The sequence below is a fragment of the Scyliorhinus torazame genome, chromosome 12, assembly GCF_047496885.1.
Source record: "Scyliorhinus torazame isolate Kashiwa2021f chromosome 12, sScyTor2.1, whole genome shotgun sequence".
Classification (NCBI taxonomy): Eukaryota; Metazoa; Chordata; class Chondrichthyes; order Carcharhiniformes; family Scyliorhinidae; genus Scyliorhinus; species Scyliorhinus torazame.
In genome coordinates this window covers 145,735,846-145,752,561 of record NC_092718.1, presented here as the reverse complement: position 1 = coordinate 145,752,561, position 16,716 = coordinate 145,735,846, and the positions used below count along the sequence as shown (strand labels likewise).

General features: G+C 48.2%; 1 protein-coding gene across 1 annotated transcript in view; it reads left to right on the top strand.

Annotated features, from left to right (window-relative positions):
• nup88 (nucleoporin 88) overlaps positions 1-16,716 on the top strand; it is a 108,205-nt gene that overhangs the window by 55,355 nt on the left and 36,134 nt on the right. Inside the window, exons 11-12 of the mRNA XM_072469137.1 lie at positions 14,108-14,260; positions 15,558-15,683. Of these exons, the coding sequence (XP_072325238.1) occupies positions 14,108-14,260; positions 15,558-15,683 (279 nt within the window). The remainder of the gene's footprint in view (positions 1-14,107; positions 14,261-15,557; positions 15,684-16,716) is intronic.

The following is a 16,716-nucleotide window of genomic DNA, read 5'->3' as shown; positions in this document are numbered from 1 at the left end:
ATTGAAGTAGACATACTTCAAACCACCTTCATGCCTGCAGGTCCACTCTTGTGACCTTGGTACCTTCCTCAGTACTGCATGCCCTCAACCTCCTGAACTCCTGAACTGTGGTAAAAGCTTACAATGCAGGTTGCAATTATATTATACTCCCTCTGTATAACTTTTAGTGCAAAGCAATAGGCACTGTTTAAAATGGATACATACTGTTGAATAATAATGACCTAAAGAATTGTACTATTTCAAATTAATCCGAAACTGTTACAAAGTTAAGGTAATTGCTTCTTAACATTTGAAGTAAACTAATATGAGAGACATCTGTTATGCTTCTCTCCTGCGTACCCACAATCTCCTGTTGATGATTCCTTCTGCTGATAACAAATGTGAGCAGTTCAGTCAACCTTGAATGCTTCAGCTCCTGCGGAATTATAACTGGGGCCCCCTGCATGTATCCTAAGACCGGCTCGTCTACTATTAGCTTATTTGTCTAAAATTCCAAGATGTCATGTGAAGCTTAGAAATTGTCCCATGATGGAAAAACCCTAACAGTCCACTACAAGTTCAGTCCGTATTATATAATAATCACATAGAACATAGAAAATACAGCACAGAACAGGCCCTTCGGCCCACGATGTTGTGCCGAACCTTTGTCCTAGATTAATCATAGATTATCATTGAATTTACAGTGCAGAAGGAGGCCATTCGGCCCTTTGCGTCTGCACCGGCTCTTGGAAAGAGCACCCTACCCAAACTCAACACCTCCACCCAACGCCAAGGGCAATTTGGACATTAAGGGCAATTTATCATTGGCCAATTCACCTTACCCGCACATCTTTGGACTGTGGGAGGAAACCGGAGCACCCGGAGGAAACCCACGCAGACACGGGGAGGACGTGCAGACTCCGCACAGACAGTGACCCAAGTCGGAATCGAACCTGGGACCCTGGAGCTGTGAAGCAATTGTGCTATCCACAATGCTACCGTGCTGCCCTTGAGAACAAATAAATCTACACTATATCATTTTACCGTAATCCATGTACCTATCCAATAGCTGCTTGAAGGTCCCTAATGTTTCCGACTCAACTACTTCCACAGGCAGTGCATTCCATGCCCCCACTACTCTCTGGGTAAAGAACCTACCTCTGATATCCCTCCTATATCTTGCACCTTTCACCTTAAATTTATGTCCCCTTGTAATGGTTTGTTCCACCCGGGGAAAAAGTCTCTGACTGTCTACTCTATCTATTCCCCTGATCATCTTATAAACCTCTATCAAGTTGCCCCTCATCCTTCTCCGTTCTAATGAGAAAAGGCCTAGCACCCTCAACCTTTCCTCGTAAGACCTCCTCTCCATTCCAGGCAAAATCCTGGTAAATCTTCTTTGCACCTTTTCCAAAGCTTCCACATCCTTCCTAAAATGAGGCGACCAGAACTGTACACAGTACTCCAAATGTGGCCTTCCCAAAGTTTTGTACAGCTGCATCATCACCTCACGGCTCTTAAACTCAATCCCTCTGTTAATGAACGCGAGCACACCATAGGCCTTCTTCACAGCTCTATCCACTTGAGTGGCAACTTTCAAAGATGTATGAACATAGACCCCAAGATCTCTCTGCTCCTCCACATTGCCAAGAACTCTACCGTTAACCCTGTATTCTGCATTCATATTTGTCCTTCCAAAATGGACAACCTCACACTTTTCAGGGTTAAACTCCATCTGCCACTTCTCAGCCCAGCTCTGCATCCTATCTATGTCTCTTTGCAGCCGACAACAGCCCTCCTTACTATCCACAACTCCACCAATCTTCGTATCGTCTGCAAATTTACTGACCCACCCTTCAACTCCCTCATCCAAGTCATTAATGAAAATCACAAACAGCAGAGGACCCAGAACTGATCCCTGCGGTACGCCACTGGTAACTGGGATCCAGGCTGAATATTTGCCATCCACCACCACTCTCTGGCTTCTATCGGTTAGCCAGTTCGTTATCCAACTGGCCAATTTCCCACTATCCCATGCCTCCTTACTTTCTGCATAAGCCTACCATGGGGAACTTTATCAAATGCCTTACTAAAATCCATGTACACTACATCCACTGCTTTACCTTCATCCACATGCTTGGTCACCTCCTCAAAGAATTCAGTAAGATTTGTAAGGCAAGACCTACCCCTCACAAATCCGTGCTGACTATCCCTAATCAAGCAGTGTCTTTCCAGATGCTCAGAAATCCTATCCTTCAGTACCCTTTCCATTACTTTGCCTACCACCGAAGTAAGACTAACTGGCCTGTAATTCCCAGGGTTATCCCTAGTCCCTTTTTTGAACAGGGGCACGGCATTCGCCACTCTCCAATCCCCTGGTACCACCCCTGTTGACAGTGAGGACGAAAAGATCATTGCCAACGGCTCTGCAATTTCATCTCTTGCTTCCCATAGAATCCTTGGATATATCCCGTCAGGCCCGGGGGACTTGTCTATCCTCAAGTTTTTCAAAATGCCCAACATATCTTCCTTCCTAACAAGTATTTCCTCGAGCTTACCAATCTGTTTCACACTGTCCTCTCCAACAATATCGCCCCCCTCATTTGTAAGTACAGAAGAAAAGTACTCGTTCAACACCTCTCCTATCTCTTCAGACTCAATACACAATCTCCCGCTACTGTCCTTGATCGGACCTACCCTCGCTCTAGTCATTCTCATATTTCTCACATATGCGTAAAAGGCCTTGGGGTTTTCCTTGATCCTACCCGCCAAAGATTGTTCATGCCCTCTCTTAGCTCTCCTAATCCCTTTCTTCAGTTCCCTCCTGGCTATCTTGTATCCCTCCAATGCCCTGTCTGAACCTTGTTTCCTCAGCCTTACATAAGTCACCTTTTTCCTCTTAACAAGACATTCAACCTCTCTTGTCAACCATGGTTCCCTCACTCGACCATCTCTTCCCTGCCTGACAGGGACATACATATCAAGGACACGTAGCACCTGTTCCTTGAACAAGTTCCACATTTCACTTGTGTCCTTCCCTGCCAGCCTATGTTCCCAACTTATGCACTTCAATTCTTGTCTGACAACATCGTATTTACCCTTCCCCCAATTGTAAACCTTGCCCTGTTGCACGTACCTATCCCTCTCCATTACTAAAGTGAAAGTCACAGAATTGTGGTCACTATCTCCAAAATGCTCCCCCACTAACAAATCTATCACTTGCCCTGGCTCATTACCCAGTACTAAATCCAATATTGCCCCTCCTCTGGTCGGACAATCTACATACTGTGTTAGAAAAGCTTCCTGGACACACTGCACAAACACCACCCCATCCAAACTATTTGATCTAAAGAGTTTCCACTCAATATTTGGGAAGTTAAAGTCGCCCATGACTACTACCCTATGACTTCTGCACCTTTCCAAAATCTGTTTCCCAATCTGTTCCTCCACATCTCTGCTACTATTGGGGGGCCTATAGAAAACTCCTAACAAGGTGACTGCTCCTTTCCTATTTCTGACTTCAACCCATACTACCTCAGTAGGCTGATACTCCTCGAACTGCCTTTCTGCAGCTGTTATACTATCTCTAATTAATAATGCCACCTCCTCACCTCTTTTACCACCCTTCCTAATCTTATTGAAACATCTATAACCTGGGACCTCCAACAACCATTTCTGCCCCTCTTCTATCCAAGTTTCCGTGATGGCCACCACATCGTAGTCCCAAGTACCGATCCATGCCTTAAGTTCACCCACCTTATTCCTGATGCTTCTTGCGTTGAAGTATACACACTTCAACCCATCTCCGTGCCTGCAAGTACTCTCCTTTGTCAGTGTTCCCTTCCCCACTGCCTCATTACACGCTTTGGCGTCCTGAATATCGGCTACCTTAGTTGCTGGACTACAAATCCGGTTCCCATTCCCCTGCCAAATTAGTTTAAACCCTCCCGAAGAGTACTAGAAAACCTCCCTCCCAGGATATTGGTGCCCCTCTGGTTCAGATGCAACCCGTCCTGCTTGTACAGGTCCCACCTTCCCCAGAATGCGCTCCAATTATCCAAATACCTGAAGCCTTCCCTCCTACACCATTCCTGCAGCCACATGTTCAACTGCACTCTCTCCCTATTCCTAGCCTCGCTATCACGTGGCACCGGCAACAAACCAGAGATGACAACTCTGTCTGTCCTGGCTTTTAACTTCCAGCCTAACTCACTAAACTTGTTTATTACCTCCACACCCCTTTTCCTACCTATGTCGTTGGTACCAATGTGCACCACGACTTCTGGCTGCTCCCCCTCCCCCTTAAGGATCCTGAAGACACGATCCGAGACATCCCTGGCCCTGGCACCCGGGAGGCAACATACCTTCCGGGAGTCTCGGCACTAAACTATTCATGTTATATCAGTTTCCCAACAGACTTTCTCATACATGGAACAGAAAAAGTTAGGCTGCAATTCTACAAGTAATTAGGAAGGTAAATGGGACTTCCGGTGGCGTTCGCGAACGGAACGTCCGCAGCAACGAGGCTCCCGCAGATCCTCAAAATCACAGCTTTTTTCGGGGATTTTCTTGGCGCGTTCTTAAAAGGAATTAAAGCCCCGCGAAATTGTCCCAGCCTCCCTCGGCCTGCCCAGGCGCCAAAGCTCCGTTCCACGGAGCTGAAGAGAAAAAGAAGAGGAGAGACTGGTCCTGGTCAGCGGAGCAGCTGCACGTGGAGGAGGAGTGGGGATCGCAACAAGAAACTGCCTGAAAGTCCGAGCACGGAGAGGATAAGACAAACACAAAATAATAACGTTTTTTTTCTCCTCTCCTGAAAATTTAAAAACTTTTTTTTTTTTAAAAACTTTATAAAAAAAATTTAAAAATTTTTTTTAATTATTTTTATTTTAAAAAATCATTTTTGAAAGGAGAAAAAACCCTTGCGGGTTTTTTCCTTTGGGGGAGAAAAAAGAATCTCTTTTTCGCACCAAAACCCAGGGGAAAAAAAGAGAAAGGCACATAACAGGAATATGCCTGCAAATAATAATAAATCGGGGTGGCGGCGAGATGCAAGAAGGAGCAGAGGAGCAGCAGCGAAGGCAGAGGAAAAAAGCAGGAGCTGCGGCCGCGCAGGCAGACGACCCCACGGGGAGAGGCGGAGGTACAGGCGAGCCAGGAAGCGGAAAAGCTGGCGAGCCGAGCAGCGAAGCAGGAACAGGACGCGGTGACCATTTCCCCCCCCCCCACACACACACACACACACACGGGGAGGAATGGAGAAGCATGTTGAAAACGGAGATCAACGCCATAAAGGAGGAGATAAGAACTGATATAAATGCCATGTGGGAGGCACTCAGGACGGATCTCCACGCAATGATGAAGGAGATGCTGGCGGAGACAACGGACAAAATGCAGCGAACCATCGATGGCCTGGAAAGGAAGCTGGAGGCGCAGGAGAATACGATTCGGGAGTTGGAGAGGGCCGCCTCAAACCAGAGCGACAGGATGGTAACTCAGGAAACCGAGGTGAAAAGGCTGGTAACGACGTAGGGGAGCCTCAGAGGGAAAATGGAAGACCAGGAAGACCAGGCGGCAGAACGTTGAAATAATGGGCCTACCAGAGGGGATGGAGGGCAGAGACTCAATAGGCTACGTCACCCAAATGCTGGGCAAGCTAGTGGGAAGAGAGAAATTTCCAAAACCCCCAGAAATCGACAGGGCGCACAGGTCGCTCCGACCCAGGCCCAAAGCCGGGGAGCAGCCCAGAGCGATTATTGTGAAGCTGCATAGGTTCTAAGACAGGGAAAAAATCCTAAAGTAGTCCTGGCAGGCGAAATCGTGCATGTGGGAAGTGAAGATCATAAGGGTATACCAGGACATTGGGGCGGTCCTGACCAAATGAAGGGCTGAATTCAACAGGGCCAAATCAGCACTCTACAAAAGCAATGTGAAATTTGGGATGTTATTCCCGGCCAAACTCTGGGTAACATTGAGGGGAATGAGCTGTTTTTTAACATCCCAGCGGCAGCGGAGGAGTTTGTTAGAGCGAACAAACTGGGGGAGGGACAGCGCAATGGCCATCATGAAAGCGACGGGGACGGAAAAGAAAGGAAGAATCGGAACAAAGAGCGGAGGGCAGACCGGAAACAGAGACAATCTGATCACGCACAGCACACATGTGTTTGGTGTACTGTGCGGGACTGTGCTGACTCGTTCCCGGGCTCGTTCCATCTCTCAATGCAATGGTGGGGGGGGGGGGGGGGAATGGAAAGAGGAGCAACATGAACAAGGGTGAGAAAGGCGGACAGGAGGGCGAGACAAGGGCTAGCAAAAGGAAGGTAAAACAGGACCAGAGCAGGGCAAGTACTAGGAGGGGGGGCCACCGTGCTTGTGAGGACGGCCAACATGGGAGGGCAGGAAGAAAAGAGGGCCTCTCGGGAGCGGGAGTGCCTGGCACAAAGGGGGGGCGGCAGGGCAGAAGGGGGGGGGGTTGCAGGCAGAGGGACAGGGACTATGGGGGGGGGGGAGAGGAGTCGGGGGGAGAGTGCAGAAGAGAAGGGCGAGGTAGATAAGGAGCACAAACACAGGCCTCGGCGGGCATGGAGCAGGGTGAGGAACCAAGATGGCGCCACAAACAGCTACTCTGGAGAGCTGCAGGGCGGAGGGAGACCCTGGAGTGCAGGGGTGCAGCTACGTGGCGTACATGCAGCTGGCGGCCATGTGGGTGCCCCCTGGACAAAAGGAAGCCCTGGGGCCCGACCTCATGGCGAGAGCGGCAACCGCGGCCTTTTGGGATGGCTCCCTAACAAAGGGAATCTCCGGAGTGCAGGACTGGGGGGTCGAAAACCCCCCACCAGGATTGTTACCTGGAAAGAAAGAACAAAGAAAATTACAACACAGGAACGGGCCCTTTGGCCCTCCTAGCCTGCACCGATCCAGATCCTTTATCTAAACCTGTCGCCTATTTTCCAAGGATCTACTTCCCCCTGTTCCCCGCCCGTTCATATATCTGTCTAGATGCATCTTGAATGATGCTATCGTGCCCGCCTCTACCACCTCCGCTGGCAAAGTATTCCAGGCACCCACCACCCTCTACGTAAAAAAAACTTTCCACGCACATCTCCCTTAAACTTTCCCCCTTTCACCTTGAAATCGTGACCCCTTGTAATTGAGACCCCCACTCTTGGAAAAAGCTTGTTGCTATCCACCCTGTCCATACCTCTCATAATTTTGTAGACTTCAATCAGGTCCCCCCTCAACCTCCGTCTTTCCAACAAAAACAATCCTAATCTACTCAACCTTTCTTCATAGCTAGCACCCTCCATACCAGGCAACATCCTGGTGAACCTCCTCTGCACCCTCTCTAAAGCATCCACATCCTTCTGGTAATGTGGAGACCAGAACTGCACGCAGTATTCCAAATGTGGCCTAACCAAAGTCCTATACAACTGTAACATGACCTAGAACATAGAACAGTACAGGCCCTTCGGCCCTCGATGCTGCGCCGACCTATGAAACCACTCTAAAGCCCATCTACACTATTCCCTTATCGTCCATATGTCTATCCAATGACCATTTGAATAGCCTTCATGTTGGCGAGTCCACTACTGTTGCAGGCAGGGCATTCCACTCCCTTACTGTTCTGAGTAAAGAACCTACCTGCCGACTCTTGTACCCAATACCCCGCCCATTGAAGGCAAGCATGCTGTATGCCTTCTTGACCACTCTATCGACCTGCGTTGCCACCTTCAGGGTATAATGGACCTGAACTCCCAGATCTCTCTGTACATCAATTTTCCGCAGGACTCTTCCATTGACCGTATAGTCCGCTCTTGAATTAGATCTTCCAAAATGCATCACCTCGCATTTGCCTGGATTGAACTCCATCTGCCATTTCTCTGCCCAACTCTCCAATCTATCTATATTTTGCTGTATTCTCTAACAGTCCTCCTCGCTATCTGCAACTCCACCAATCTTAGTATCATCTTCAAACTTGCTCATCAGACCACTATTACCGTTGTCCAGATCATTCATGTATATCACAAACAACAGTGGTCTGTATATGACATCTACAGCCCTTCCCTCATCAATTAACTTTGTCATTTCCTCAAAGAATTCGATTAGGTTTGTAAGACATGACCTTCCCTGCACAAAACCATGCTGCCTATCAGTGATAAGTCTATTTTCTTCCAAATGTGAATAGATCCTATCCCTCAGTATCTTCTCCAACAGTTTGCCTACCACTGATGTCAAGCTCACAGGCCTATAATTCCCTGGATTATCCCTGCTACTCTTCTTAAACAAAGGGACAACATTAGCAATTCTCCAGTCCTCCAGGACCTCACCCGTGCTCAAGGATGCTGCAAAGATATCTGTTAAGGCCCCAGCTATTTTGTCCCTCGCTTCCCTCAGTAACCTGGGATAGATCCCACCCGGACCTGGGAACTTGTCCACTTTCATGCCTTTTAGAATACCCAAACCTTCCCCCTTCCTTATGCCGACTTGACCTAGAGTATTTAAACATCCATCCCTAGCCTCAACATCCGTCATGTCCCTCTCCTTGGTGAATGCCGATGCAAAGTACTCATTAAAAATCTCACCCGTTTCCTCTGACTCCATGCATAAATTCCCTCTTTTGTCTTTGAGTGGGCCTTTCTCTAGTTACCCTCTTGCTCCTTATATACAAATAAAAGGCTTTGGGATTTTCCTTAACCCTGTTAGCCAAAGATATTTCATGACCCCTTTTAGCCCTCTTTATTGCGCGTTTGAGATTTGTCCTCCAAATTTCCCGATATTCCTCCAAAGCTTTATCAGTTTTAAGTCGCCTAGATCTTATGTATGCTTGCTTTTTCATCTTAGCTAGTCTCACAATTCCACCCGTCATCCATGGTTCCCTAATCTTGCCATTTCTATCCCTCATTTTCATAGGGACATGTTTGTCCTGCACTCTAATCAACCGTTCCTTAAAAGACTCTCACATTTCAAATGTGGATTTACCCTTAACCGGCTGCCCCCAATCCACGTAAGGGGACTCAACTGCCCGGTGAAAAGATCCAGCGTCTTCACCCACCTAAGAAGCCTAAAAGCCATAATCTATCTACAAGAGACGCACCGGAGGGAGAAGGACCAACTGCTGGTAAGAAAGGGCTGGGTGGGACAGACATACCACCCATGCTCTTTCCAAGAGCTGGTGCAGACTCGATGGGCCGAATGGCCTCCTTCTGCACTGTAAATTCTATGTAATGCTACGGGACAAGGGCTAGAGGGGTGGCAATATTAATTAGCAAGAGGACGAGGTTTACGGAAACAAAGACAGTTACCGACCCAGGGGGACAGTACGTCATGGTCAGCGGTGTCCTGGAAGGGGCACCGGTCGTACTGGTAAATGTGTACGCTCACAACTGGGACGACACAGAATTCATAAAGACGACCATGCCAGAAATCCCCGACCTTGACACACACGGACTGATCATGGGGGGCGACTTCAACTCTGTACAGGACCCACTGACCGACCGATCAAACCCCAGAGCAGACAAAAAGACTGGCATGGCTAGGGAACTAGGAGCATTTATGGAGCAGATGGGTGTGGTGGACCCATGGAGGTTCCTGCACCCGGGAGAGAAGGAATTTTCATACTACTTGAAAGTACACAAGGTATACACCCGTATCGACTTCTTTGCAGTGGGGAAATCGGCGCTTCCAGGGATCACGGGAACGGAGTACTACGCGATCGTTATCTCTGACCACACTCCACACTATATGGATGTGAGGTTGGTGACAGGCCGGTCCCAGCCCCCCACGTGGAGGCTGGGCATGGACCTCCTGGCCGACAAGGCCTTCTGTCAAAAAACATCGCGGGCCATAGACGATTACGTTAGTAACAACCAAAACGGTGAGGTCTCACCCTCCACGTTCTGGGAGGCACTGAAGGCCGTGATTAGAGGAGAGATCATAGCCTACAGCGCAAGCAGAGATAGGGAAGAGAGGGTGGCCAGGCAACAACTGGTGGACTCCATTCTGGAAGACGACAAAAAATACTCTGAGGCCCCAACCGTAGAGCTGCTGGCAGAGAGAAAAAAGTTGCAAATGGACTTTAACCTGCTATCCACTAGGAAAGCAGTGTACCAACTCCGCCAGACACGGGGGACCTTTTACGAACACAGAGACAAGGCTGGCCGCCTATTGGCTCACCAGATGAGAAAGCAGGCAGCCGCAAGGGAAAATAGCGCAGGTAAAGGATAGCAGAGGCAGACTGGTAACAGAACCAAAGGAGGTCAATCGGACATTTGAGACCTTCTGCCGGGGACTGTACATGGGGATGAAACAGTTCCTAGCCGGACTGGAGCTACCAGTTGTGGGGGAAGGCAGACGAGGGGAACTGGAAGCACCAATAGACCTTGGAGAAATCATGGAGAGCATCAGCTCCATGCAGGCGGGGAGGTCACCGGGACCCAACGGGTTCCCGGCGGACTTCTACAATATATTTGCACCAGTCCTGGCCCCACACTTAAGGGACATGTTCGCGGACTCACTGGCAAGGGGCAACCTGTCCCCCACGCTAGCGCAGGCCACAATTTCATTGAAACCCAAAAAAGACAAAGACCTGACAATGTGGATCATACAGACCCATTTCACTGCTGAACGTGGATGCAAAAATACTTGCAAAGGTCCTGGCCACGAGGCTGGAGGGCTGTCTACCAGAGGGGGTCGCAAAGGACCAAACGGGCTTTGTCAAGGGTAGACAGCTCACAGCGAACATCAGGCGGCTGCTGAACGTAATAATGACCCCCTCTGGGGAGAGAACACCAGAGGTGATCGTCTCCCTGGACACAGAAAAGGCCTTCGACAGAGTCAAATGGAAATACCTCCTCGAGGTACTGGAACGGTTTGGGCTAGGAGGGGGTTCACCGCCTGGGTGAGGCTCCTGCACAACGCTCCCAAAGCGAGCGTCCAAACTAACACTACCAGCTCTGACTACTACCAGCTGCAGAGAGGAACAAGACAGGGCTGCCCCCTGTCCCCACTCTTGTTCCCGCTAGTGATCGAAACCCTGGCGATAGCCCTGCGGGACGCAAAAGGCCGGAAGGGAATCCGGAGAGGAGACAGGGAGCACAGAGTCTCACTCTATGCAGATGACCTGCTCCTCTATGTCTCGAAGCCACAGGAGGGACTGAAGGCAATACTACAAATACTGAAAGAGTTTGGAAACTTCTCGGGCTACAAAGTTAACTTGGGCAAAAGCGAGACATTCTCAGTGAACCCAAACGGGGGAGGAAGAGAGCTGGAGGGGCTCCCGTCCAAAACAGCCCAGAACAGATTCCGCTACCTGGGGATCCAGATAGCCAGAGACTGGACACAGATCCACAAGTGGAACCTGACTAGCCTGGTGGAGGAAGTAAGCCGAGACCTTCAAAGGTGGGGCTCACACCCACTCACCCTGGTGGGGAGAGTGCAGACGATTAAGATGAACGTACTGCCAAGGTTCCTCTTCCTGTTTAGATCCATTCTGATCTTCATCCCCAAGGCCTTTTTCCAAAATGTATTAATCATGGTGTTTGTGGGGGGGGGGGGGGGACCCGAGAATTCCCAAACAGACACTGCAAAGAAGGAAAATCAAAGGGGGTTTGGCCGTACCAAACCTACAATACTACCACAGGGCAGCAACGGCAGAAAGAGTGAGGGGATGGGTACAAGAACCCGACACAGATTGGGTACAAATGGAGGAGGCATCCTGTAAAGGAACGACCCTCCGGGCCCTGGCCACAGCAGCACTCCCATCCTCCTCAGCAAGGTACACAACGAGCCCAGTGGTAGCGGCCACGCTGAGAACGTGGACCCAGCTGAGACAACACTTTGTGATAGCCAAAATGTCCCCCATGGCTCCCATATGCGGCAATCACAGATTTCCCCCAGCCATGCTGGATACCACCTTCAAAAGATGGAGGTGGGACGGGGGCACATTGACGGTCGGGGACTTGTACGTCGGGCACTGACTGGTGACACTCGTCGAACTGACAAGGAAGTGGAGGCTAGCAAACAGACAGGAAATGAGACACCTCCAAATAAAACACTTCCTCCGCAAAATGACGGTAGAGTACCCTGGGGCCCCAGAAACCACACTACTAGAGGACCTGATAGGCACAAGCAACGAGAAGGGGGGGGGCTTTATGGGAAAATATACGGACAGCTACTGGACAGAGCCCGGACTCCACTGGTCGAAACCAGCCAAAAATGGGAGGACGAACTGGGGACAGAGGTAGGATGGGGACACTGGCGCGAAGCACTAAGCAGGGTGAACTCCACCTTCTCCTGCGAAAGGCAGCTCAAATGCAGCTCAAAGTGGTGCACAGAGCGCACCTCACCAGAACCCGAACCGGGTTCTTCCCGAAGGTGGAGGACAAATGTGAGCGGTGCCAGAGTGGCCCGGCCAACCACACCCACGTGGTTTGGGCTTGTCCCAAGCTTGCTGGGTTCTGGGCAGCCTTCTCCGAGGCAATGTCCAGGGTTGTGGGGGTGAGGGCCATGCCCAATTGTGGGGGCCATGCCCAATTGTGGCAATCTTCAGGGTATCGGAGCAGCCAGAGTTACACATGGGGAAGGGGGCCAACGCCCTCGCTTTCGCTTCCCTAATCGCACGCCGGAGATTCCTGCTCGGCTGGTGATCGGCAGCACCGCCCACGGCTGCAGACTGGCTCGCTGACCTTTCGGAATTTCTCCACCTGGAGAAGATTAAGTGCGCCACCCGAGGGTCAGAGGAAGGCTTCCTGGATACTTAGGGGCAGTTTGTCGGGCTGTTCCAAAACCTGTTCGAGGCCACCAATGAGGAGTAAGTGAATCATATTTTTTTTTTAAAAACACCAAGATCGATGAGGTACCAGAAGACTGCGCAACCCGGGGTAGAGAAGAGAGGCGGAAGGAAGGTGGGAAAACCACGAGAGATGAGGGGGGCTACTCCCCCCCTTTTTTCTTTTTTTTTTTCTCCACTCTGTCCGGAAAATAATAGAAAAGCACAGCCAAAGCCGGGGAGGGGGGGAGAAGCGGGAGGATCCATAGACCGATCCAGAGGGCAACAAAATGCACGTAGGATCAGTTAAACGAAGGACAAACTAAACCTCTCTGTATAATAAAGGAAATCAGAGCGGGCGAGAAAAATGTGATGTGTATACATATACAACTGCTTAAAATATGGGAAGTGCCAATAAAAACATTTATATTAAAAAAAAAGAATTTGGTGGTAGGAAGTCCTGCATTAGTAATCTTTGAATGTAAATGAAAGGTTCCCTCTGTAACTATGTACACCATTGTAAATAAGGAAACGTGATTATTAAAACTATGGTCACAGATGCAGGGACAACCTGTGATATATATGTTGTTGATGTACTTGTTGTTGTTCTGTTTTTTAAATTTGTGTTATGCAAATTTTGATAGTGTTAAAATTCCAATAAAAATACTACTTTTTTTTAAAAAAGGAAGGTAAATGGAACGTTGGCCTTTATTGCAAAGGGAATGGAGTATAAAAGTAGGGATGTCTTGGTGGAATTAAGAAGGGCGTTGGTGAGACTGGCCCTAGAGTACTGCATACAGGGACGTGCTTGCATTAGAAACATTTCAGAGGAAGTTCACTAGGTTTATTCCTGGGATGAAGGGATGCCTTCTCAGTAAGGATGAGCAGGTTGAGCCTGTACTTCGTGCTTGAAGGTGTAGATCCTGAGAGAACATTTTCCCTTGTGGGGAAATCTAGAATGAGGAGGTCATCGTTTCAGAATAGGGAGTTTCCCATTTAAGATGGGGATAAGGTGGAATTTCATCCCTAAGAACATCGGTAATCTTTGGAATTCTTTACCCCAGAGATCTATAGTGGCTGTGTCATGGAATATGTTCATTGCTTAGACACAGAGGATTGAACTGTGGGTGAGTCAAGAGTTAAGGGAAACTGACCGGGAAGTGGAGTTGAGTCCATGATCAGCTCAAAACGTGATTTTACTGATTGTCAAAACTGACTCAAGTGACCATGTAGTTTAATCCTAATTTCTCATGTTAAATAATGTATGTCTGACCTACATCTGATAATTTCAAGTGTTCAGCTGAAACTGCTTGAAAGCTGAATGACTTGATTGCCGTGTAATAGATTTGTTAACTATGATTGCAGGACCACAACACGGCCAATATCGCCACCGCTATTGTGTTCCAACCCAGACGTCGGCTGTGTGGCATCTCCACTGCGAAACTTCGCAAGCAATTCCTTTGAACAACACATTAGGAACATTTTGCGTCGCAATGTAACCAACCCATTGCTTCTGAGGTACTGTGATAATCTGGATTACTCGCCCAGAAACATGTTTCCATTCAAATGATTTAATTGTAGGCGACAAGGTTTCGACCCTCCCCCGAATCCGAAACAATGAAATGGAGACAAAATGGTGTTAACAGCACAATATGCCACTGAAGCAGTATAGGACAGAACCAAAGCAAGTTTGATTATTGACCTGTGCTGAATTAGCTGATTTTTAGTTGGGCCATTGCACCTACCTCCATCACTCCATTCTTTAAATCTGAAGCATGTGAATGTTGATTAGATCCGGATTGGGTAAAGCTGTGAGGCAGCGTCTGGGCTCCTACAAAGGTTGGTCAATTTTGCCGAATTATTCATGAGTTGTTGCCCTTCATAAAATTGCTGCTTTGAGTTGACACTTGGAAGTTTGAACAGTGATCTTGATTGAGGTTTACATTTGGATATGTCTTGGCTAAGATTTGGGGTTTCTGAAACTAATTCTTGAGATGTGGGTGTCACTAACAAGGCTGCCATTAATTGCCTAACCTTGGTTTCCCTGAGAAGGTGCTGATGTAACTGACTGGCTTCTGGGTCACTTCAGAAGTTGCTGTGGGACTGGAGCTACATGGAGATGAAGCTAGATGTGGTTGGCAGCTTTTCTTCCGATAGGACATTAGCTAACTGAATTCAAATTCTTAGATTCTCTGGACACTAGTTCAGTAACTTAACAGTACACAACTGAATCTGTAGGGTGAGTGAGATGGCACATTAATGTTGAAGTGGTCCTCCCCTACTGCCTGTCTTCATCAGCCTGGTAAATGGAGTTCCCTGTATCTGGGCAACTAAAGCTTATGGTATGGTGATGCATATAATAATTCATGTCTCCCTTTGTCAGTAATCATGTTGACATAGTACATCTAAGGTGCCATTTTATCTGACCCTTTGTGTGACTTTTCAATTGCACCCTCCCTAATGTACCTGAACTTTCATGGATTGAGAATATCTTTTTGTTCTTGGCTAAGCTAGCGTTTACTGCCCATCCCTAATTGCCCTCAAAAGGTGATGGTAAGCCACCTTAAATCATTGCAGTCCATGTGGTGTAAGTGCACCTTTATGCCCATAAAGAGAGGGGGTTGTAGGATTTTGTCCCAGTGATCTCCCTGGTCAGGATGGTGATTGACCTGGAGAGGAACTTGCAGGTGGTGGTGTTCCCATCTGCTGCCTTTGCTTTTCTTAGTGATCAAGGTCGTGGGTTTGAAAGGTACTGTTGGCAAGTTGCCACTTAGCTGGTACTCTTCAATGATGGGAGTTTCATTCTTCACTTCAGGGCCTCCGAGGCGGATGTTCCTCCACCACCACAGGAATGTCTACAGCTCTTAAGTCGAGCCACCCAGGTATTCCGAGAAGAGTATATCCTCAAGCAGGCTCTCGCACGAGAAGAGATCGTCCGCAGGTAAAATGACCTCTTCTGGTTTGTTTTAAAGTAGCAAATTGCACTTATATGGTGCTTTTAACCTTGTAAAATTCCCCAAGGCACACCAAGCTAGTGTGATCAATAAAAAATTGATACCAAATCACGCAAGATATTAGAACCAGTGAGGTTGGTTTTGAAGAGAGATGTGGCAGAGAGATGGAGAGGTTCAAATACAAAGATAGGGAGGGATGAACCTTTGGAGGGACTTGAAAGCTGGACAAGATTTTGCCTGATGGTAACCACGGATGATGGATAACACAGATGATGGGTAAATGGGTGGTTAGGATAGAGTTTGGGATGAGCTTCAGTTTATGTCTGGTGGCAGATGGAAGGCTGGCAAGGAGAGCCTTGGAATAGTCAAGTCAAGAGACTGCAGGCCTGGATGAGAGCTTCAGCAGCAGATGACACAGTGTTGAGTCAGACAATGTTATGGAGTGTATTAAATTTAAGATTAAAAGTGGGAATAAGAGGAGGCAGCACTTGGTGCAGTGGTTAGCACTGGGACTGCGGCGCTGAGGACCCGGGTTCGAATCCCGGCCCTGGGTCACTGTCCGTGTGGAGTTTGCACATTCTCCCCGTGTCTGCGTTTCACCCCCACAACCCAAAGATGTGCAGGTTAGGTGGATTGGCCATGCTAAATTGCCCCATAATTGGGAGGAAAAAAAATTGGGTACTCTAAATTTATTTTTAAAAAGTGAGAATAAGAGCGAGACAACTAACCCGATTTATTTCAACTTTTTAAAGGGTGTTCCTTTATTGTGCTTTCCTTGGTGCTATTTTGCACACAAAGTATTAGATTTCCCAACTTTTCTATTTATTCTAATTATTATTGTAGACACTACTTTTGCCTAGAAATCTGCTCTTTCGCCTTTGTCAGGCTTCAAACTTTGGTGAAGAGAGTCTGCGATTGACCTGCCCAGATTCATTCTCTAAAATTAGGTTCAGCACCAGCCCTTGTGTGCTGGCTAAAAGCATTGCCTACAGGCATTTTAAGAACTCTGCTCCCTCTATG